We start from the raw sequence: 22,758 nt of genomic DNA on the forward strand, positions 1-22,758 counted from the left end.
CATTCCACCAAATATTTGTCCAAAAGAGAGAATGGATTATAATATAAATGTGCATCTGGACTTGTCTCCTTTCTTGTTGTGTCAAACTGCTCTCTAATTTATATGCACATTATAATGGTGAATGTGATCACATGATCTCTGGATTTGTGAATGATAGTATATTACTATACAAAGTAAATAAAACACCAGCATAGTCTGCAATCAGCTAAATTAAAAGCTGAATCAATCACATAATACAATCTATTTTATTCTCTTGATTTGAGTGTCAATTGGTTTTATTAAATTTATTAGAATATATTTCTATTTTAATTATTTTTAAGCTTGTGTTGATATGTAAATCATGTTAAATGCAATCAGAAGACTTAATGACAGACAGTGGCAAACATGGGGACGTATTAAAGAAGGCAGAGAGAACTCGTGTCTTTTAGCATCATCAAGTCTATTCTTAATTTCTTTGTCTAAAGATTAAATCTCTCAAATTATCCCAGAGGACTGAGTGAGGTTTAGGAAAAAAGGAAAAAAAACATGCGGACGACGTCAATAAGTTCACTTTGGACTGCAGAGGAGAGAAAATTTCATTTACAGTGTAGAATTTAACAATTAATGCAAAAAAACTAGAAACACATGTTGACGGTTAAGTAGCTGACTGGCATCCTGACAAGAGGCTTTTCTCTGAGGCCGAATCAACACAGCTTTAGTGTTCTCAGGCCACGGTTCATGTGTTCCAGTAGATACCTCCTGGAAGAATGAAAAAAGTAAAAATAAAACTCCCGCCCACCACCACCACTCTATGTTCCCAATTTGGAATCCTTTGTGTCGTTCTATTCAAGATACACACGTATCATCTCTCCACATGGGTACCACTAAAAGGGAAACCCTGCAGCCATCGCAGTGCGTGGAGAAAACAGAAACCAGGTGTAGCACTCACACAGGGAGTGTTCTTTTGATAGCAGCTGAGTCACGGTGTGTATGTATGTGTGTTAGTATGACAGCAGAGAACTTGCCAGGACACAAAGGTAAAACTCAGTGGACCGTCAGCCTTGGAGACCTGGAAAATATGTGACAGCATGTGACTGAAGGCAGGTTAATGTTATCTCTTCACTTCCCATGCTATTATTTGCTGGTTTGATATCTGAAGTGTGTTAAGGTCAGAGAACAAGCAGAGTGTGTGAAGCCTTACAGTTGGAAAGTGAGACGTGAGAGTTTCCTGGTCCCAATAAAGAACTCATACAGCATGTTATGACAAACTCAGAAGCCAATATATGGATTGTAAATAAATTATACTTATAGGCATTTAATGAAAGAGTTTCAGGAGCTAATGAGGACGACAGATGTCAAATGTCTCGTTGGTTCCTTTGCTGGGACAAAGTTTGGTTTTAAAGAAGCAAGTTCTGCCATATATAGCATGTTATTTTCACTGCATTTTGGCACAATGAAAACTTTGAGGATTGCAAATTTTTGGAGAGCAGGAATTATTTGTGATTACACATGCACCTCCAAATCTTCCTTTCTGAAATATCCTCAGGGATTGATAATGTGTTATTGATGTTCAGGAAGCTGTTGTCAAATGGCATTATGAGCCAAGAATAAAACAAAATGACCAAGCGTGGACAGTGTAAGATTTATTAATTGCTTGCATTAAAATAGCTGATGCTCAGGAACTTCGCCAGATGTATTGCTAAACAGTCCATGAATAAACTACTAGCTATAGTTTTCAAAAACACACCTACCACCTACATATGAAGAGCCAACTGATACCTGGTGAATAGAGAGTTGGCAGCCCTTCCTTGTAATTTCCTCATCTGTATTTAGTGTAATGTTAGCAAAGCGGAACAAAACCATGAAGAAAGAAAAACCTGCGCAATCAGATGGTTTATTACTGTGAGGAGTTGGCGCAAAAAGTACTCAACCATGTAGCCACTGTCCTACCTCGAAACAGCATCTAAACCCCATAACAATCCCTGCACTGAGAACACAGGATCGTTACTGATGTTACAAAGGGACACCCCACAGATATTACACATAAAGCTAAGCTTAGTAATCACAACAAACACTACACCACATGAGAAAACAGGAGAATATCTTCTGTGTCTCTGGATGAAGCTTTTTAATAGGTCAATACCTCCACCAAGGAGGATGTATTTTCATCCATCTTTGTTTATTCAACAATGAACTTTAACACTGTGATAAATGGTAATTGGAAATTTTCACAGTATTTCCAGAGAACAATCCATGCGATCTCCATGGTTGTGCAGTGGTTCACTATGGTCTCACATCAAGACAGTTATGGCATTAAATCTTTGTGTGTGGAGTTTGTATGTGCCCCCCCCAGTGTATCTCACCTAGAATTTGCTCTTGCCCCCCCATTAACCTTAAAGGATAAGCCGTATAGATAATGGGTGCATGGAGTTTATTACATACACAGTTGTCATTTTCCAGGTGTCATGTGCTCTGCTTGTTACACACAGCCGATCTACTCGTGCAGAACATGAAACGGTTTCTGAGAAGTGTTCTGTCTTGCCACCTGGCAAATCCACCATTATAATAGAAATCTGCCAAGATGCAAGCACACCTGGCTTTTAAAAAGAATGGAAGATGCCACTCTAATTGTTATATTACACATAGCACCCAAGGCACACCCACGATTAAGAGAGTAAGTACAACCTTTTAAAACATGTGCCCGGTGTAGCAACCTTTTTCCCTCCCACTAAACTAGCTAAATTAGATTTGGAAACACCACACAAGGACTTGTACCAGACACTTTAGACCATCCACTTAGAACGTTTAAATAGAGCCCAAGGTGTGGAGTAGGAGTAAAATAGGTATTTTGGAGGAAGGAGGTCTAAGGAAATATACAAGAGAATTGTATTAAGGGAAATGGAGTAATCAATGGCCTTGGAGCTTCATCTATATTTAGCACTATAGGTCAGGGCATCTCTGCTCTTGCTGATGAATTCAACCTTTTTTTGTGGCTTGTTGTGTATCCTCCATATTAACTGTTGGCACACTCCTTTAATGCAAGCATGTATAGTCAAAAAGTTGTAATCGAAGCTGTTGTGTTTTTATAGACAGAGGGTAAGTGACATGAGTATTTCTTACCTTGTGTTTTAAAGCCAAATGGGGGTAAGTAACTGCCGACTTTTGCAAGACGTTTGAAGTTCCGATCAAGAAACATGGGCGCTGGTTTCATGAACCTGCAAGGGAGGGAACAGAAAGAAAGAAGGTGAGAAAGAGAAACGGTTCATCAGCAGGGTAAGAACATCATATTGTAATATTAACTTTCCATCATAGATTGGTCATCGAGAACTTTTCATCTTTTTGTGATTTCCCCCAGCACACTTTTTCTCCTCTCCACAAAACTCTTTGGATTCCCGTAAAATCTTCTCCACTTGTGACTACAGTGTTAATATCCTGGGCAGATTTAAGCCACAAAGAGATAAGAACAAAATTCACTTGTTCCGCTGTCATTATTCTAATAGCTTTCAAAGCTCCTGTGCCCTGGGAGAGTTTCCCAAAACAAGCACATTGGCATGATAGATAAAAACTAAGAAGGCAAAACAAGCTGAGAGGCAGGGAGAGACACAACAGGCAGCTGCAGTGTATAACCCCATCAACACAACCCCTCCACCAAAGTCTAAATCACAGCTGACACAGTTTGGATAAATCTGCAGAGACAACATACTCCTGCCAGAATGCTAATCCTCAAACGATCTTCGGCAAGACTGTTCCTACAACTTAAATGAGAAGGAAGAAGAACCGCCTCAGAGGCTTGAGCATGAAATATGAAAGGTCTGAATTCGCCCAAGATGGAGAACACAGCTTCAAATTATATCAAGCGAGAAGCCAGCCTCCCTCAATTTTAAAACAAATTTAGCCCAATATTCAAAAAAACACCTGTGATCAATGTTTGAAATGCCCCATGAACTCCTGCTTCTGGCATCACCTCTTCCACATCCTGTGTCTGTACGAGTGTCTGTGCGCGCTGGTCCCTCTTTGATTAATTGCTGCACTGAAATCAAAAGAAGCCATTTCCTCTTAGTCACGCCTGCGACCCGAGTGCTGGGCTACGTGTCACCCCATGCGAGTGTGGCAGTGGGATGGATGTGTGTTTTCATGACCTGCTGTCAGGCCTGGGAGGGGGCACAAGTGGAGAGCATTGTCTCTTTTCTGACTTAGACGTTCATAGATCATCTTTGATTTACTTCTACAACTTGGATGAAAGAACTAAATGAACTTTCAGGACAGAGAAAACAATGATGAGCAGGGATCGATAGAAATGGTGTGTCTTTTTGTGCTGATGATAAAAGACAGTTCCAGGGATCGTTGTACAGTTGTATTACCTGGAAAGAAACCGAATGAGAACAAGACTAGTGCAGTTTGCTGAAGGGCTGATGGTTGGCTGCACAAAACACCAATGGTTTTTCATTCTCATCAACCATGAATTATGTCTGCGACAGCATGTACTCGTGAGAAAGAGAGATTCTAAATTCTGGATTCAGCGTAATGCTGCCGTTGGTTCACAAGGACGATGTGGAGATTTGAGGCACAGTGACCAAACATGGATGACATTATTGTGAGGCCCTCCGGACAACCTCTTCCAAGCACCCTAATAAGTCTTTGATCCCCTCATTATCCCCCCAGCTTTACAGCAGCAGAGCAGAGACTCAAGCGGAGAAGTATGTATGGCTCTCTGGTCTCCTCATATCACCTGATACACACACACATACACACATCAATCCTGCCAAAACAAATGGAGATTCATTAAAGCCAAGACCGAGGCCGTGAGGGGCTATAAATAACACAGGATCACTGAACCCTGACCGACAGTCAGTCACTGACATCCTGATAAAGTAGAGAGACAGGGGGCTGCTTGTTGTTAAATAAAAAGTGAGGGCTCCCAAAACAGCCAACAGGCTGGGATGCATTGTGCTCGCTTCCTTTGCCGGGCCCATCTCTCACTGGCAATATTTTTATAACCGTGCTGCTTCAAGTTCACTGTCAAGACTTGATTTAGGGCTCCAATGCAAACAGTTTTGGGTAAAGCAGAGGGGAGGAGAGGGGAGGTGTGGAAAATAAATTGGACTCCAAGGGGGCAGGGGGCTTCGGAGAAGGCGAACACGGAGGAAGCAGGAGATGATTAGAGGGGGGGAGCTATAGGACCTCACTGCGAGAGGTTAAGTAGGTTTTCTCTAACAGCTGAACTGTAGACCACTCCTATTTAGATAAACTGCTAACAGGAACATTTCCACAGATTTGTTTTTGTCTAGTAAAAATAAAAAGTGGGTTGAGATGACAAAAAACAAGTTAATTGTATGACTCCTCGCAAATAGGACACATTAAATCACAATGACGCATTCTGCATGGCTGTGCACATTCTAACACACACTTGTGCATACAAATACATACACATGCACAGCGTGGAGCAGTGTGCAGCATTAATTGTCCTCATTGACCTGCGTGTGACTGAGTTGAAGGTGGTAGTAATCACAAGGATCCCATTGGGGACTCTGTGTTGTACAGAACTTTGATCCGACACGTGCAGCTGATTAGAGGAAGTTGTTATGAGGGAGGACATTGTTAACATGTAGCCTCTCAGATATAGGGAGAGGGCAGTGCTACGAAAAACTGCTCTGTCCGTCTCGTTTTGCAGCGCTGCAATTTACCGCCAAAAGTGCTGCTTATGTTTGTGTGTAGGAAAACATGCACAATTAAGTCCTTCCATACTGTGCATCACATATGGGTGTTGAGGTGTATATTGTAATTATTGTTATTGTGAAACTTTTTTCTCATCAAATTCTTTGGTTTGAATCTTAAGTTAAGAGATAAATCAGGTTCAATATTAGAAATTCTAATTTCCCAAGTAACTAGGTCAAGAGCTGCATTGAAGTGCAAGTGGCTATTGTTCAGCATTGCGGGAAATTGCCCCTCTATTAGCTTAGCTCCAAGAGTGCTAATGGGACAATGTCCTATAGATGGAGCTGAGATGGGCAACAAATGGAGGCATGGAGGAAAATCAAAAGAGTCGATGACATCAGAGAGGGCCGTGGAGGACTGTGTTAATTGTGTGTGCCGGGTACGAGAAAACTCATGGTGAGTCAGGACAGGAAGTTGGTCGGTGCTGTTCATAGAGGACGCCTCTTGCGCTCTAGGATATGACAGAGGAAAGATGTGAGACCTTGTACTCGAGCGACAAAGGTTCTTTTGTGAGACGGGGGAGGAGATCACAAGGACACAGTTGAGTTTTTGTGGTGGAGGAGAAGATGATAGAAACATGACTGAAACTGGGGGAGATTGCACAGGAATGTGGGGGCTTCTCGGCTTCTGAAACAAAACCCCTGAAGGCCCAGTTGGCTTGAGAAATGACATCATGCATCTTGGTATGCTTGAGTCAAAGTTTTAGCTTTTCTCGTCCTGACGTGCAAATAAAATGATTTGTTTGTGCAGCTCGATGGTTGTGTATGTGAAGTTCTTATATTTCAAAAAGGAGTCTAGGTTTAGAGAATGTACAATTGTGGACAATCAATGCATTTCCACCCCATTTATCTGAGATAGTGTGAAAGAGCAGGCGATCCTCCTCACTTAGGATAGATGGTGGTCATCTTGGCTGCAGCGTATCCTGGCTTGCACACTCCTTCGCTGAGGTTACCATACTTGTACGCCAACTCCAGCGGCCTGCACATTCACAGAACAGAGAGAGAGAGACAAATGAATCTGATGCATCATGGTTAACTGAGTATCAATCAAACTGACACATTTCAAAGCCTCAAACGCTGAGCTTGTCAAACAATCCGCTTATGGAGATAGGGAAACGGGTTGCTGAGGAAGTTGGAGAACTCAGCAACAGCTCAGAATATCACCTGTGTGTGGCGAGACAAAGCAGAGAGGCCTTGTTCAAATAATCACACTGGCAGTGCTAAAACTCGAACCTCCCGATTACTAGTGTGATCATTAATAACCTGATGAATGCCTTGGATCTAGTTCAAATAAACAGGGAGAAGGGAGAGAGGCCCTGTCTTTGCACTATGTGAGGCCCAAAACCAAAGATGGCACATGAACAAGCTTGACTGGGGCCTGCTCATGCACCGTTTGAAGAGGTACATGGACAGCATTGAAGTTGCTATTGTTGACCAATAAAAGCTCTTTAAACTGCAGGTCACAGTCATACAGCACTTCACTAAAGCCGTTTTTTTAGACATGAACCCTGGAAAACCTGAGCGGATGTTTCTCGAGTGTACAGGCGAGTGGAGGCACAGAATACAGGAGACCGGACGCAATATATAAATTCTGCTGGAGGGATCCCGTGCTTGTGTTTCCAGCACATCAACACCATCTTCCGTATCACTAAAAGCTGTTAAATCTTGTTTTACACAGTGGACCCATCTTCTATTTGTATGACAACTCTGTTTTACCCCGAGACATTTGTAGTCTTTGTGTCTTTTCTTCATCCATTGCATGTCAGAAACATAATCAACACGGCCCCCTCGCTCACAAAAAAATCTTCCGAAGAATTTCCTGTTGTGTTCTCACACGCGCGCAATTAGAAATAAACTGGACATTTACCAAGTTTGGGGGGGGGGGGCTGACAGTAGAATGTCGGGAGCAACTGACTCAAAGCAGCTTAACGCACACAAACACTTGTAATTCTATCTTAGTGAGGACACTTATTAGCATATTGCTATCCCTAGTCCCTAACCCTCACAACTAAATCCCTCACCATTACTTAAAACTAATTCTAACCCTGATACATAAAGCAAGTTGAAAGTGGGTCAGAAAGTGAGAACCGCCCAAAATGTCCTCACTCCGTAGGTTTTAGGCTCAAAATGGCCCTCACAAAAATATCTGTACAAGTACACACACACACACACACACACACACACACACACACACACACACACACACACACACACACACACACACACACACACACACACACACACACACACACACACACACACACACACACACACACACACACACACACACACACACACACACACACACACACACACACACACTGTTCCCATGCTAATTGGAGGAGCTGGGAATGGGACTATGACCTCTCTATGAGTGAAGCACCCTCTGTACCTCCTCTCCCACAGCCAAATTTCAATCCTGCCAATGGTTTTCACTTGCAGCTTTACTGGTTTCAAAGTGGTAAACAGTTTGGTGTGAAAGAAATATATGGGGCACTTTTATATCAGTAACTCACAAAACTAATTACTGGATATAAGATGAATTGTATGCATGTGCAGTAATGGTGTAATTAATGACACTGTAGACCTGTAGGGAGCTGTATTAGATAAACTCAACCCATGTGAAAACCACCATAAGTGTGTAGTGACATAGTGCTTACAGTGTGTGTGCAGAGTGTGGACAGACATGCCCTCCGAGAGCCGGGGTGGTGATGGCAGCGTATGATTATTAAGAGTGTCAAACCAATTCAGGGAATTATACACATATCAAGAGACACGCTGACACATTGACTGCTACACAATGACTCAAGGTAGCATGTTCTTACTCTGACAAACCACAGCCGCTCTGGGAAAGAACTACAGCAACTAAATCAAAATTCAAACTAATTTCAAAATGTATTACTCAGACAACCAATCACATTTAAGCATTTGTTGCCAGGCTATGGTTAGGACTCCAATAGGATGCTGCATGTTTATTAAAAACTCTAGTGTTTAACCATATTTCATGTTTTCCCATTGATCAACCTGAAATTGTATAAAATAAGTGTCTAGCTGTAAAACATATGTTAACTAATAGGAGTTCAAGTCTAACTGAGGATTCAGCTGGTCAATATATAACAAGTATCCCACACAGTACAGGATGGAGAATCGCAAAAATGTTTTAAATTAAACGGAAGATGTGTTTACCAAAAAAGAATATATACTCACAATTTTGTGTCCAGCTGCAGCAGAAAGCCCTGCTTATCATACACTGGAGAAGAAAGCAGACACAGAAACACAGAGTTACCACACACGTCTAAAAGGGGAGTACGTCGAGAAACAAATGGCACCTTTGGGGTGGAACACTTGATGTAGTTGGTTCATGAGCACGGGTCATCCAGGCTAAGCAATTTCAACTATCAGCTCATTAGCTGTAGTTAACAAATCTGTGCATCTTTCACAGAGAAAAACAAAATGGCAAATGTCAAAAGTAAAAGCATTAGAAGTTGTGACAAACGAGACAAGCGGAGGTTAGGGAGAAGCCAGCCAAAACAATCTGTTGAGTTTAAAATAAAGTTAGAAAAGAAGTTAAAGAGATCACCTATGGTCAACCAAAGGGGCAGCCAATAGGTGCCTGGTGAAGCACGGAGGCAGAAGACAGAGAAGCACAGAAAACTAGGAGATAAATATTGAAATGTTCAATTACATAATTTAAGAATCTGCAGCAGTCTTTACAATGATTCATACATTGTCAAAAGAAAACGCTTAACAAGTACTATTATATAAATTTCCATCTATAAACTGCTGTAATAGCATTAGTATGACTAGGTTTAACATGAGTATTAGTTGAAAGTAGGAATAGACCCGGTATTACTCCTGTGGTTGCGGATCTCGTCTTCACAGAGAAGCTGGAGGAGAAAGATAAAGAAAAAAGGACAATGGGAATGCATGAAGGCTGGTTAGGGAGGGATCCAAGCACTGCCCTGGATGATGGGGACTTTGCCATAGCAGCCAAGATGAGTGTGTGACTGTGTGTGTGTGTGTGCATTATGTGTCTGTTGAGAAGCATAAGGCAGCCAGAGGGGGGCTGAATCAAGGAAAACAGCGTAGGAAAAATTAAAGGGGCTGCGGTCCTTAGAGTAAGAAAGATTTCGGCCTTTGGAACCTTACAGAATTATCGCATCAAAACTCCTGCAAACTGCTTCACGTGCCAGAGATCTGTTACTGAGCTGAGACAACAGAGGGCAGTGGTGTATCACACACCGCAGCATCAAAAGGAGGACGATGACTGAGCAGAAGATCGACCCCTCACGTGTTGTCATATTCAGCATTTGATGAATTTACTCAGCTTTCCATGTTAGGAAAGTATGAGAATGTCATCCCATTCCAAATGTGGCAGCTGAAGTATTGCAGGGTTTTAAAACACTGTAATTTTTTTTCGAATGGCAGAGGGACAACAAAGATGAGAGTTAGGTTGGTGGGGCTGCCGATGTACCTGAGCCTACTATTCGTCCCACGCTGATGTCTGGTTCCACCTCTGCAACACAAAAGCGCCAGTTAGCACCGTTTGAGGTCTGTCTGTTATGGCAGCACCAGTGGAGTTGAGAATTAAGCCAACCGCAGATGTGAGACATTACGGAGCCAGAAGAGGACGAGGAGGAGCAGAGGTTAGTAGCTTAATCCTAGCAGGTTGAATTATGATGCTGCCACCCAATCTTTATTCAAAGATGAAAAGCCCAATGAAGTGAAAATTAACTGCAGAAAGCCCCCTTTGTGATTTTGCGATTATTATGGTGGTACACAGAGTTACCCATAAGGATTAAATGAGTGACCGAGCACAAACATTTTGTAAAATTAAACAAAGATACAAATGATGATAGGCAGGTGAAAGTGGAAAAATGGGAAAGCGTTCATTGTTGAGTTAGCAGGGATTGTAATTCCATAGGACAAAATATCTCAGCAGCCCAGTTTAAATCACCCTCTTCAAAGAAGTCAACCAGTACATGAAGGCAACCTCATTGCCTCTACCTGTAATTCTTTTCACTTCAGCCCCTTTAGTCAGGACTACAGTTGTCTCTTCTGCATCATATTCTGTAAACAAAAGGGGGTTAAGACACTGAAGTAAGATTGTCATCACTGTAGAAGATTGGAAGCCACTATTAATGATAACCATACAACTATTAAACAACAGCAAGTACTCAGAATATAACAAATTCAACATCAGCTTCAGCAAAACACAGTGGCTGTGCAAAAAACAGATGCATACAAACAGCAGGCGCACACACAAACAAAAAAAGCCAAAAGTAACGATATATCATATCAGAATATGATTCGAGTTGTGCTTGTTATGCTCAGAAATTAGAAACTGACGTCTGTTCCCTTTTATATTACTATCATTTATTTGATTAATGTTTTTCGCTTCAAACTATAACCCACACAGATTTCACAGGACAGCTGCACTGTCACTTCCCAAAAACCGACAAATGTGTATGACGAAACCACTGAGCCCTCTTCAAAACAGATCAAGAATGAAAAGTTCTCTTAAAAAAATTAAAAAATTAAGATTTTGTTAATCCTAACACAGTCTCTCAATGTGAGGGTTTCTGGCAGATCATAATTCCCCAGTCACAGTAAACCTGCCTCAGGTAATTCTGTTAGACTCATAGCTACAGTTCAGAGACAAGGGAAGGCAACGATCAATGCTTAAACCAAGCAGAAGACATTCACAGTAGCGCATTCTCCTTGAGCCACTGCTGACATTACTGCTAAAGAGGAACTGAAAAAGACAGGAGGAAGGATTATACAATCTTAGAGATTGTTTTGATCATAAGTATAAAACAATTCCCATGAAGCTATTTTGGAAAAATTACATACTCAGAATCGGTGACTAGGTTTACATGGACACCAATATTCATTGACCTTGTTCTGAATGAAACATTATATGTTAACTTGACTTTCAAATTATAAAATAATATAATTATATATATTTAATTCCTATTCCAGTTTACATGTTGAAATCTGATTATGACTCACATCAGCATTTTGTACTTCTTGTTTACGACTGAACCCAGAGCATTCAGCATCCAGCAGTCAGTAACTGATGTGTCGGTGTCATAAAATGTTGAGAAAACTCGCATAGTTGTCTATGCAATGCGACTAAGGTCAGAACCTCCACATGTCTCAATTTGATTATTACTTATTCTGAGTGTGATCTTATTCAGACTATTGTTCGATCAATCAGGCTAACATCAGGATATTGGTGTCCATGAATACACACACATCTCTTCTTAGTAAACAACTGGATTTATCATTTACTCATAATAAAAACATTTCATGAACCACTTCAGTTTTTCATGAACCATGGGCTACTGCAATGAGAAAAAAAAAGCTATAAGCAGCTTGGGTTGTTACACACATTCTGGTATAAACCTGTAGGTGTTAATTTATAGTGTGATTTAACACGCTGAGGATTGTGGAGTTCCTGTTACGAGCACCAGAGTTAATTATAACAGGGCTATGCTAATGTATGGCCAGCTGTTATCAAGTAACAGTAAATTAGAATATCCCAATCTATAAGTAAAATCCATTTGCTGATGAGACCATGAATTGTGGTTATGAGTTCCGGAAAATGTCTAGTAAGTGAACCTTTTTAATTGTTATTACTTTGGAGCCATTCCTGTTGTCTTAACTCTGTATCTCTTACAAACATCAGATTGTTATTTCTATTATACTTCTGATTTTTGTTAAGACAATTAAACTGTTATAAAATAGTGATGCATCCCATAAATGCTTCAATTAATTATTATTATTCACAGGGATGATATAAAGGTTGCTTCATAAACAACCTGATCATGTTTATCATTTTAACACAGTGACACAGATGATTGTGTGAATTTATTTCATCAGAGCTGACCAGGCTTTAGTTGTATTTTAATAGAATTGAACGAGACTGAAAGAAAGAAGAAATAAAAATAATAGTACAACCAGAGAGATGTGGCAGGTAATCACATTAACTGAGAACTCTACTGGAGCCGCGACTTAATGAGTACAACTTTAAAAACATAAAAAGGTGGAAAAAAAGAAGTCTGTCAAAAGGACACAGGTAAAGTGAACATGAGCCCCTCATCACTCAAGCACTACACGGTTGAAATATCCACTCCAGCTGACAAAGGAATGACAACTGTCGCATGAAACTGCTGTGCAACTGACACTGAGGGGGGCAAGGCAGTGTCAAAACAAAGTGTGACACAAACGGCCACAGGACTACCTCTGGTTAGACAACAGACAGAAAACCGCAACAATTAAAAGACCAACTGGGAAAGCGAATTCAGCCCTGATCAGATCAAGACTTCAGGCGTGATACCATAGGGGTTTTCTCTGTCACAGAAAAAGGCTTCTTCCATCTACAACGACTACAGTGACTTGCTATCAGAACGTGACAAGACAGACTGCAACTATGGGTAAAGGCTTCTTGCCTAAATTTAACCCATGATAGGCCCAGGCCTTCACACACCTCGGTTGAGAAAACAAAATATCACTCCAAAAAAACACTGAAGCCCTAATCCTGACCAATGCAGAAGGGAGGCAGGGTTTGTTCTAAACTGGTAACAGGAAAAAAGAGGATAGATAAAGGCTGTCACACCGGGGCTAGTTAGCACACTAACTCGCGAAGAAGAAAATAACACGTGACACGGAAAAAGACAACAGATAACGTTGATGTTCATCTTGTTGGGTCAAAAAGTAAAATGTTATGCTTAGCTCATATTTCTGCTGGACTGGTCAGGAAACAGGTCTTAATGCCAACATTGACGTCGGTAATCACAAAAACGTAAATACAGCCACTTTAAACCAGTCTGGATTTATCATGTAGACTGGGGTTAAAGAAGAAGAACAGGACAGGGAACAACTCCTGTCTTGTGGTGACCAGCTGGTGGATACAGCAGCTGGTTAAACCGAGCTCCTGTCACATCCCATGTTTACAAGCACAACACACACATTTTCCACAGGTCAGCTTATCATGACAAGGGCTTGTTGACAATACCATTAACACGTGATTAAAGTCTCCTTCCTAATATGGCTCATCATTCAACCAGTACGAAGATAATTCCACCAACATAACTGCAGGGGTACTCATGATGATGTATATGGTGAGCAGGGTGTAAGCCTCTATATGATCCATTGAGCAGCGACTTATTCTAGAGCACTATAAATCAAGAATGCGGATAAGAGATTATCCAGATTTGATCCCCTCACAGAAACGGCGTAGTTTAGCCGACCAGGGGCGGAGGGCAGGAGAGACTGTCCACATGCTCATCTTTCCACTTTGACCCTCTTAAAGCCAAACATCTGGCACCACTGTACTGCAGAAAGCCAATATTTCACACTGCAATCAAAGCTGCTCTCCTTTCTGCGCCGCTGGACCGAGGGCTGGGGAGAAAACACGGCACATTCTTTTGGCTCTCTTCACATCAAAGGGTATCATGCGGTTATTAAAATAAACTGATAGCAAAGCATTTCCATCCGATGACAGTACAAGGTTGAAAGCATTTCACTGCCCTCCTTTAGAATTGTGAGCACGAACACTGACTTTAGAGAAGTATTGCAACAGAAACACTCTTGTCATAAACTGCTGTGTCATGGAACACAGCCATGGTCTTTTTGTTGATCAGCGGTTGTCAGTGAAAAACTGTGACTTTCTTCTTTTAGGGAATTTTGAAGAAAACTATTTCCCAGTAATGGAGAGGACACCAGAAAATGAATTCAAATCACATAAAGTTTACAAACTGTGTACTCTAACATTACTGTTTTGGGCAGTTTGTTACAGACACTAAGATTGGACAGTATTATGAATAGTGTGTCACACTCTGTGCATGGCCGATCAAAGTCAAGTACAATACAGACAGTTTGAAACACTTAAGTTGACAGAGATGTATGTACACTGACTAGGAGCCTACATGTCAAGAGACCACAAACAGGCATGGGTGGGTTAAAATGGTGGAGGTCATGTGTAGGAATTAGGTTGTAGTGCTTGGAGAAGCTGGAAATAAATAAGTATTAGTTGACACTGGACATGGTTCATCACATACATGTAAAGGTTTTTCTTTTCTGGATGATCAGCCCTGTCCTAATGTCGCAGAAGTTTACACAGGTCAGTCATGAATTGTGTTATTTTGCTGTAGAGTTTTTCGCCATGACTTACACAGGGGGGAGGTAGATGTCTAAAGGGAGTTTACAACCAATAATCGTGGTACAACAGCCGAAGCCCAGTCAGTTGTTGATGTGAGGTATATGGTGTGAGGTGAGGGAACTACACCTGAGCGTCCTGGCCTCAACAAGCTATATAAAGTCAATACATTGCCAAAACAGAAAAATAATCCCACCCAAGCATTTGTAATTAACATTACTGTATTGGAGTCGGGTGAACTAGACAGAAATAGGTGCATTACTCATTCAGAGCAAGACTGTTCCAAACAGGAGAGGTGGACTCTGATTACAAAGTTTCCTTGGCTATTTTCTTTACAGCAAAGCCAGTGTGAGGATATCAAAGTCACAGCACTAAGAGGTTGTGATGGGGAGAATGCCCGTTGATGTTGGTTACCACCCGCCAATAAACCCAACAAAGAAGAGGAAGATAAACGTTTCCCCCAAGCTTCACCCTTAAGACAAAGTGTTGTTCTTATCAGTCTTGTTCTAAGCAGTAACATTTGAGTTTTCTGTGCCAAATACTGCCCCCTGAGATTTTTCATAGAAAATAAAGAAGGCAAACGCACAAAAAGTTTCACAAATCTTCCAGCCCCCTCTGCTGGAATTTAACAGCAATTTTTTTCCAAGGTGCCACAAAGTATGACATAACCCCCCCAGCCCACACACATCATCAGTTTGTAGAAAAGACTCTGATCATCTGTTTTTCATAAAATAATTCCAACTGAGCCAAATAGCAAAAATGTATAAACATCCAGGTCCCATATAACTACCTTTCTTAATATGGAATAAAAAGCTCAGGATATTCAGCGTTAATTGGAACATTTAGTCATGTCCTACACCAGAACATACAATTCATGTTTTAAGTTAGAAAGTGCAGGCTTGTGTTATAAAGGGCCTCGTTAAACTGCATTTCCAGTTTAGTATATCAGGTTTCATTTTGTGGGTGAAGAAATTTCACAATACCATTTCCTCCCATCTACAAAAACAGATGAGAGATTAAGTAAAATGTAAAAGATTGAGTAAAAAAAAGCTTTAATCTAATTGGTTATCTAAATTCTATGGTTATCACTGTGGTTTCGTTACATTAAATTGAAACTGTCATATTTCTCTGTCAGACAACATACACAAGTGTATCCCCTCATTTAAAGTGGCAGAGATGGAGTAACTAATGTTGGATGCACAAGGGAATCAGATTAGGCTCTCCACACAACATCCGGTGGTCTGGTGAAGTGGAAGAAAAACTCATTAAATATCGGACGCAAGCAGGTTTTGCGGCATCAACACAGACTGATATCCTAACAGTTTAGCAGAGAGGCTACAAATCCTCTAAATGAAAACACAGAAATAGATGGACGGGTGACTGGCAACAGAGAGGCAGACGGCCAAACGGAGACAAACAGACATGCTCAAAACAAACAGAGAAAACGGTCTACATTTCTGAGGGGCTATGACAGCTGGATGATCAGGTGATGAATGAATCAGACTGGTGATGTCACTTACGAGGCTTCTGGCCCCACACGTGTAGATGTAGCTTCCCAGAAGAGTAGTAAATAAAGCCCAGGACCAGCATGGGGCACAGGATGAACAGCACCTTGTGTGTGGGCTTCATGGTCTTCAGTCATTCACATCGCACCATCCAGGTCATCACCTGAAACGAGGAGAGCAGGACGCGGCATTAGCACATCTCCAAAGATAAATCCATCTGTCATCAGCACAAATCTGACCAAATCATTGGTGCAATGATAGAGAGAAAAACATTAGGAAGCAGGTAAGAGGGAAAAAGATGGAGTCAGAATTGAAGACAGCTTGTGGATAAAAGGGATTACTAATGTAGTAAGAGGAAAATATGATGCGTGTAAACCACGAGGACTGAAAGGCAGCGTTAGGAATTGTGGTCGGACTCATCATGGTTGAATTTGACCACTTTTCCTTTAGCTAGATCGTCTCGCCTTGAGGAATAGGTTGAGTTTGGAGAATAGACTACAAAGACGGTTAAAAAGTACAACAAGAAAACAAACATGAATTTTTCACATTTTTGTGCGAAATGTTGATAAACTTCTAAAGCAGGAGAAGCAGAAAGAAAGACTCCATGTCTGTGGTTATTTTGGTCAAACAGTGGACGGTACACTGAGTGGAGATAAGTGCTGCACATATATCAGTAGAGGACATTGTGTCTGTTAGACACGTCTCAAAAACAGTAATGTTCTGACTAGGTTACAGGAAACCACACCCCCACTGCTTCAAGAAACATGACCACGTGATAGCATGTGCAACACCTAGCCTTTTTTTAATCCAAACATGATCTGCAGCTTCTACAGGGCCGGTTATGACACAGCATGCTTTGCAGAATTTCCTCCGATGAAAATATATGAAACATACTCCAACTGGGCCATCTTTTTTTTATCCCGAGGACTGCTAGGTGCAAATGAAGGACTGTAAAAGCTTTGGCAAAGGGAGGTGTCTGAGCCGAGTTGAACTCAGATAAGACCGCTGCAAACCCTTGCATATTTAAAATGCCACAGAGGATTGATCCTCTCAGATGAAATTGTCGATGATACTCTACTCTATATGAAATCAAACATCAACCAATAATTCAATAGGGTAACTAATAAAACAGTAAATTGTTAATATTGTATAATTTACCTGCTAAACAGCAAGGTATTTATAATAATCCATCTAGACTAGACTAATGAAATATTGTCCCCCTATTGCACGTCTCTCTTCCTCTCCCATCTCCAGTCACCCAAACCAGTTGAGGCAGGTGAAAAATGAGTCTGGTTCTGCTGGAGGCTTTTTCTCCCCCCAGTCGCCAAGTGTTTGGTCACTTCGGGGGGAAACTGTTGGGTTCCTCTTTGGTATTGTAAGGCCTCCACCATATGATGTGCCTTGAGAATATGTGTGATGCCATATGGCATGATACAAATTCAATATATATTTAGTTAGGGCAGAGGGATATGGCCTAAAATGATCAGGATGAAATTGTTTCTGGTTTTGTTTATATATGTTGATATCAGTAATATCACAATAAAAGTCACGTTATGGTTGTGGTTTTAAAATCTTCATTATTGTCAGTAAATCACGAGCACTTCTTAAACAGCAAAACGCTTTACAAAACTGTCATAGACTTGTTATGCGTTTATACCTCTTCACTGTGCTTACACATTACATAACATCACATGTCATTTGGCACATTCAACATCTAAGGGGGGCCATTTTAGGGGTTCAGTGTCTTGCCCAAGGACACTTTGGCATGCAGATGGGGAAGAGTGAGGATTGAACTGCAAACCTTCTTGTTGGACGACCACTCTCCCCCTAGGACACACCGCTCCTACACAATGCATACGAGTATATGCATGAATTTCAATGCATTATTCATCCCTTATTTAGTTTTTTTATCTTATTTATCTCTCTACTGTTTTTTCACTGTCGATCCACTGGTATTTATATCGCAGTATTTTAAAGTTGGTTCTTTGACAGACAGGGAGCCAAAGTCACGATCTGAGGCCTGCACTGATACAAACCACTCTCTGGTTGTTAGTGAGGACTCCAGGAGCAGTGATCAAAATAAGCCGCAGCTTACAGATCGATTTTTGGAGAGAGTTCTGTAAACACAGCAGTCAACTCCACAGAAGACAATGAATGCATGACCAAGTTTTTCCAAATCCTCATGAAATACAAGTCCTGTAATCCTCGATACGTCCTTTGTTATTGTGTTAAAGTGAAGAACTACACCATATTTGTACTTGTATGCATCGTTCCTTGCATTAAGTATCCCTTATTGCGTTTTTTTAATCTTCTTTATCCATTTAGAAACATTAAAATCCTTGATATATTTGGGACTTATGGTAATTACTGTTGCTGCTGTTTATCGTTTAAATGTTCAGTAAACAAACCTGAAGTTACAGTCAACACATGAACAGTTAGCGTGAACGTGACATAGTTACTTGTGACATTTTACATTACATTAAATGTCATAATCGCGTTAAAATTACTGACTAATTTAGCAACAGATGACAAATGGATAAGTCGCTAAACTCACAACACCGTTGTGGTTGGAGCAGTCACCTCCACGACGCAACGTTACTCGTGTTGGTTGTGTAGAAAATGTCGTGTTTGTTTTACATCTGAGTTTTTAAGGTGTTGGTCGTTGATTTAAAAAAAGATTTGAAAAGTTGAGCGTCTTCTAATCAAAACAAACATAGCGGAACTTTGCAGCCTCACAAATCAACACAAACCCACAATGGCCTCTCGCCGCTAACCCCCTGGTTTGGGACTTTAACCCTTAGAAAAACGCAGCGTTTTGGGTTTTTTTTCCAGCCACATAGCGAGCAGGGCTAACCCAGGGTTAGCATCGCAGCGTTGACGCCAGATAAACATCAAACCGTTAGCTTTGTGTTAGCAGGCGCTAGGCTAACAGCGCTACGTTGGCATAGCGGAGAGTTCTCCAGCGGCAGGCCCCCAGCCCCGGAGCCACAGCGGGGTCTGTGGAGACATGTTACCCCTAATACAGGAGCTCGTGTGCCGCAGTCAGAGCTGTGAAATGCCTGGACCTGTCCACACATGCACGGTTAATGATAGTGTGCCACCACGGCGAGGGGGGGCGAAGTCTGACGAGGTGTTGATTCAGAGGTAACCCCGCGGCTGGTGGACCACCGGTTCGCCTCTCAACCAAATAAAAGAAATTAACTAAAACCAGCAGCCAATGTGCATCATTCTACACGTTACCTTGTCTTCTCCCCTGAGTCCTCCTCGGGTCAGAGACGGCAGCAGCAGCAGCAGCCTCAGTTCAAACCACGGACTCGTCGATAACACGACCGTGTGCTCCCCACTCTCCAAGCCATCTTGGTTCAGAAAAAAAAGAAGAAAAAAAGATCCGTGGAAGTAGCAGAGCCCGACTGAGTGCGAGCTTCTCCCCCTGCCTCAGCAGCTACACACACGGCTGGCAGAACGAGAAGGCAGACCCTCCATCAACACCTCCATCATCACCAGCAGTCACATGAGATATTTCGGTGTGTTACGATGCCCCCCCACTCCCTCCTCCTCCAGCAAAACTGAATGCATCCTTTTTCTTTTTTTCCCCTCTGCTCACCCTCACGTGGTGTTCCTCCTCTCTGCTCGTCAGCTGTTAACATGCCTTTCGTATCCGGGGTTCGCATATATAACCACAGCAGACACGTCAGCCCTCTCCCCCAGCACCAACATTTTGGTGTTGATTGGACAGTGTACAGTGGAATTGAAAAAAAATCATTTTGATTTCAGATCAGTAGGTGGCCCTATCACTGTCACTACACACAGACTGTTAGATCTGTTCAGGTTGGGACTCTGATCATAGGTTAAAATGTTGGGTTAGGGTTAGAAAATAGGTCACAATTCTGACCCTAGTCCTATGACTTGTCTGAGCTAATTTGAGTTGCGGTTGTCAAGCAGCCAGCAGCAGTGCATCAAAGTATAAAACAAGTCGCTTTTTGCCAGCAGGTGACATATGGATCTGTGCGGGGTTGAGACTGTTATCGTGTTAAAGAGTTTTGAGGCTGATTGGAAAATGCAAAAAAGTGAACGTTGCTCCTCCATGTTTAGGGTCGACTTTGGGGTCAAGGAGCAGACTTGTGTCTGACGACCTGAGGGGTCTGGGTGGTTCATAATGTAACAATAGATCACATGTGTATTTTGGCCTTAAACCCTTCAGTGCTCTATGAACCAACATCACTATTTAAAAGTGGGTTATTTGACAGACAGGGAGCCAAAGTCTCGATCTGAGGCCTGGACTGACATGACCCACTCTCTTGGTGTTGGTGAGGACTCCAGCAGCGATCGCAATAAGCTGCAGCTTACCGATCGATTGTTTTCGAGAGTCCTGTAAACACAGCAGTCAAGTTTTTCCAAATCCTCCTGAAATATAAGTCCTTCAATCTTTTAGTGTGGCTGTTAAAGTCTGAGTCTGAGTCCATGACTACACCAAGATTTCTGGCTTGGATTTAGCGGTTAGTACTTTACTCTCATTGAGTTTAATTGAAACAGTATCTTCCAGATCAAAGCACTTTAAGTTTAGAAAAATATGGCAGCACGTCTTTAATCCATTGAGCTCTTGCCGTCCTGTGTATAGACTCTAGTATCAAACTGTCAATATTTGTCCAAATCAATACAGACCTTGAACATTGCTGACAGTGATTGGCTGTGTGTAGTCTTTGGAGTGTTTACTGACATGTTTCTAGTAAATAATTATTACCCTGTTAATCTGTTTCTTTAGGATACATCACAGGACAATGATGTTTCTCTCTGCAAACCTTTAAAGTTTTGGTTAAAGTGATGGAATGGAATTGTGGGTGCAAGGTCCCAAAAAAGAATATGACTTTAACTGGTGATTTAAATTACGATAATGGAAAACCACAGGGTGACACCCATATAAAGCTTGAATGAGTCAAATGTTCTACCCATGCACATTCAGTACAAACGGCTAAGAACATTTTTTTTTTTTAAAAAGTGGTCAAAAAGGACAACAGTGATGTATGAAGTCATTTATCCAAGATAAATATTTGGAAAGCACCTTACACTTACATAATTCACCCATTTATCTACACACAGACACACACACACACACACGGACAGACACACACAGAGTGTCTCCGTCAATTCAGAGGACATTATATATACTTACATTGATTTCCTGTAGATTTACTCAAATCTTAACCATAATTAGCACCATAACCCCTAACCTATGCTAACCTTAGCCTAAACCTAACCTTGACCTTAGCCTAAACTTAACCCAAACCTTAACCTAAACCGAGTTAAAACTTCAAAGACAAAGCCTAAACTTAATCCTAATTTTATCCTTAGCCTAAACTTAACCCAGGCCTTAATTTAGCCCAAAGTTTAACCTAACCTTATCCTAACCTTTACCCTGTCCCCGTAATATGTTTCTGTAAATAGATTAAAGTCCCCACATTATGAGTAATACCTAGACCAAACATACATAACACAACTGCAGTATGACATCACTTATATTATTTTAAGGGCAACACTCTGTCAGTGCTCAATAAATACCAGCTGCCAGCTCATGTTCCTGAGCACACATGTACTGTACAGTCAAGCTCGGGTCTGGTTGTCTCCGCCTTTTTAAAGCTGCTTCCGTTAATCAAAGCACTAAAACAAAGAGCAGCATTAAGCGTGTGAGACAGTCACACACCGACACCTTTGTTTATAAAGCGTCTAAGAGCAGACTTAAGGATTTGAACCGTGATTCTTTACTCCGATGCTAAGTACACATGTTCCCTGCAGACCTTGTATGTCATCCTCGATAGCAATTGGGGTTTTAGCCTATCATGTGTCAGCTCACAGGAGATTGTTATATGGCAGCAGATCCATAGTGCTGTCCTTCACACCTGCTCGTGTTACGTGTTAATTCAGTTTTCCCCTCGTAGTATGCATCGTCTTTGTGCCCTGACATTCACAAAGTCTCACATCCTCTGTAAGCAGTTGTAGGGCTGAGAGCCAAGGTAAGAGAGGGTGGCTGTGTGTGTGTGTGTGTGTGTGAGTGATCCCTGCGAAGAGTGTGGCAGAGTAGCACAGAGATCTATTAATATTGAATCAAGCAGGAAATCCCCCCCCCCCCGAGACTGGTGGTGGGATGGTAGCACTTCTTGGTCTTTGGTGCACAGATCACAGGTTTACAATGCTCTTACAAGAGGGAGTGATCAATGGCCAAGAGAAAACAATGCAAGGAGCTGGAATGTTCCATTCTCTAAACAGGTCTGGGAAACACACCATTTTTTATTTGTCTCCCAGTGAGCAGCCATGTTCCTGAAGGGGAAAGCCTTGTTTGTTTTAAACGTCCACATATTGTTGTGCGGTTGCTTCACTTTACATCCGCACCTGACAACATGCA

At 41.6% G+C, this 22,758-nt stretch overlaps 1 protein-coding gene across 6 annotated transcripts in view; it reads right to left on the reverse strand.

Annotated features, from left to right (window-relative positions):
• st3gal3b (ST3 beta-galactoside alpha-2,3-sialyltransferase 3b) overlaps positions 1-22,758 on the reverse strand; it is a 46,943-nt gene that overhangs the window by 20,119 nt on the left and 4,066 nt on the right. The window contains exons 1-8 of one of the 6 annotated variants that reach the window (XM_062404679.1): positions 19,966-20,166; positions 19,602-19,717; positions 16,377-16,524; positions 10,701-10,763; positions 10,168-10,209; positions 8,901-8,943; positions 6,580-6,672; positions 3,100-3,194 (exon numbers count right to left, since the gene is read on the reverse strand). In XM_062404679.1, the coding sequence (XP_062260663.1) occupies positions 3,100-3,194; positions 6,580-6,672; positions 8,901-8,943; positions 10,168-10,209; positions 10,701-10,763; positions 16,377-16,485 (445 nt within the window). In that variant the 5' untranslated portion in view covers positions 16,486-16,524; positions 19,602-19,717; positions 19,966-20,166. Of the gene's footprint in view, positions 1-3,099; positions 3,195-6,579; positions 6,673-8,900; positions 8,944-10,167; positions 10,210-10,700; positions 10,764-16,376; positions 16,525-18,915; positions 18,936-19,601; positions 19,930-19,965; positions 20,167-22,758 lie in introns of those variants that run through there. The other 5 variants (XM_062404676.1, XM_062404678.1, XM_062404680.1 and 2 more) reach the window with 5 other exon arrangements.

This window comes from Platichthys flesus, chromosome 14, assembly GCF_949316205.1.
Source record: "Platichthys flesus chromosome 14, fPlaFle2.1, whole genome shotgun sequence".
Taxonomy (NCBI): Eukaryota; Metazoa; Chordata; class Actinopteri; order Pleuronectiformes; family Pleuronectidae; genus Platichthys; species Platichthys flesus.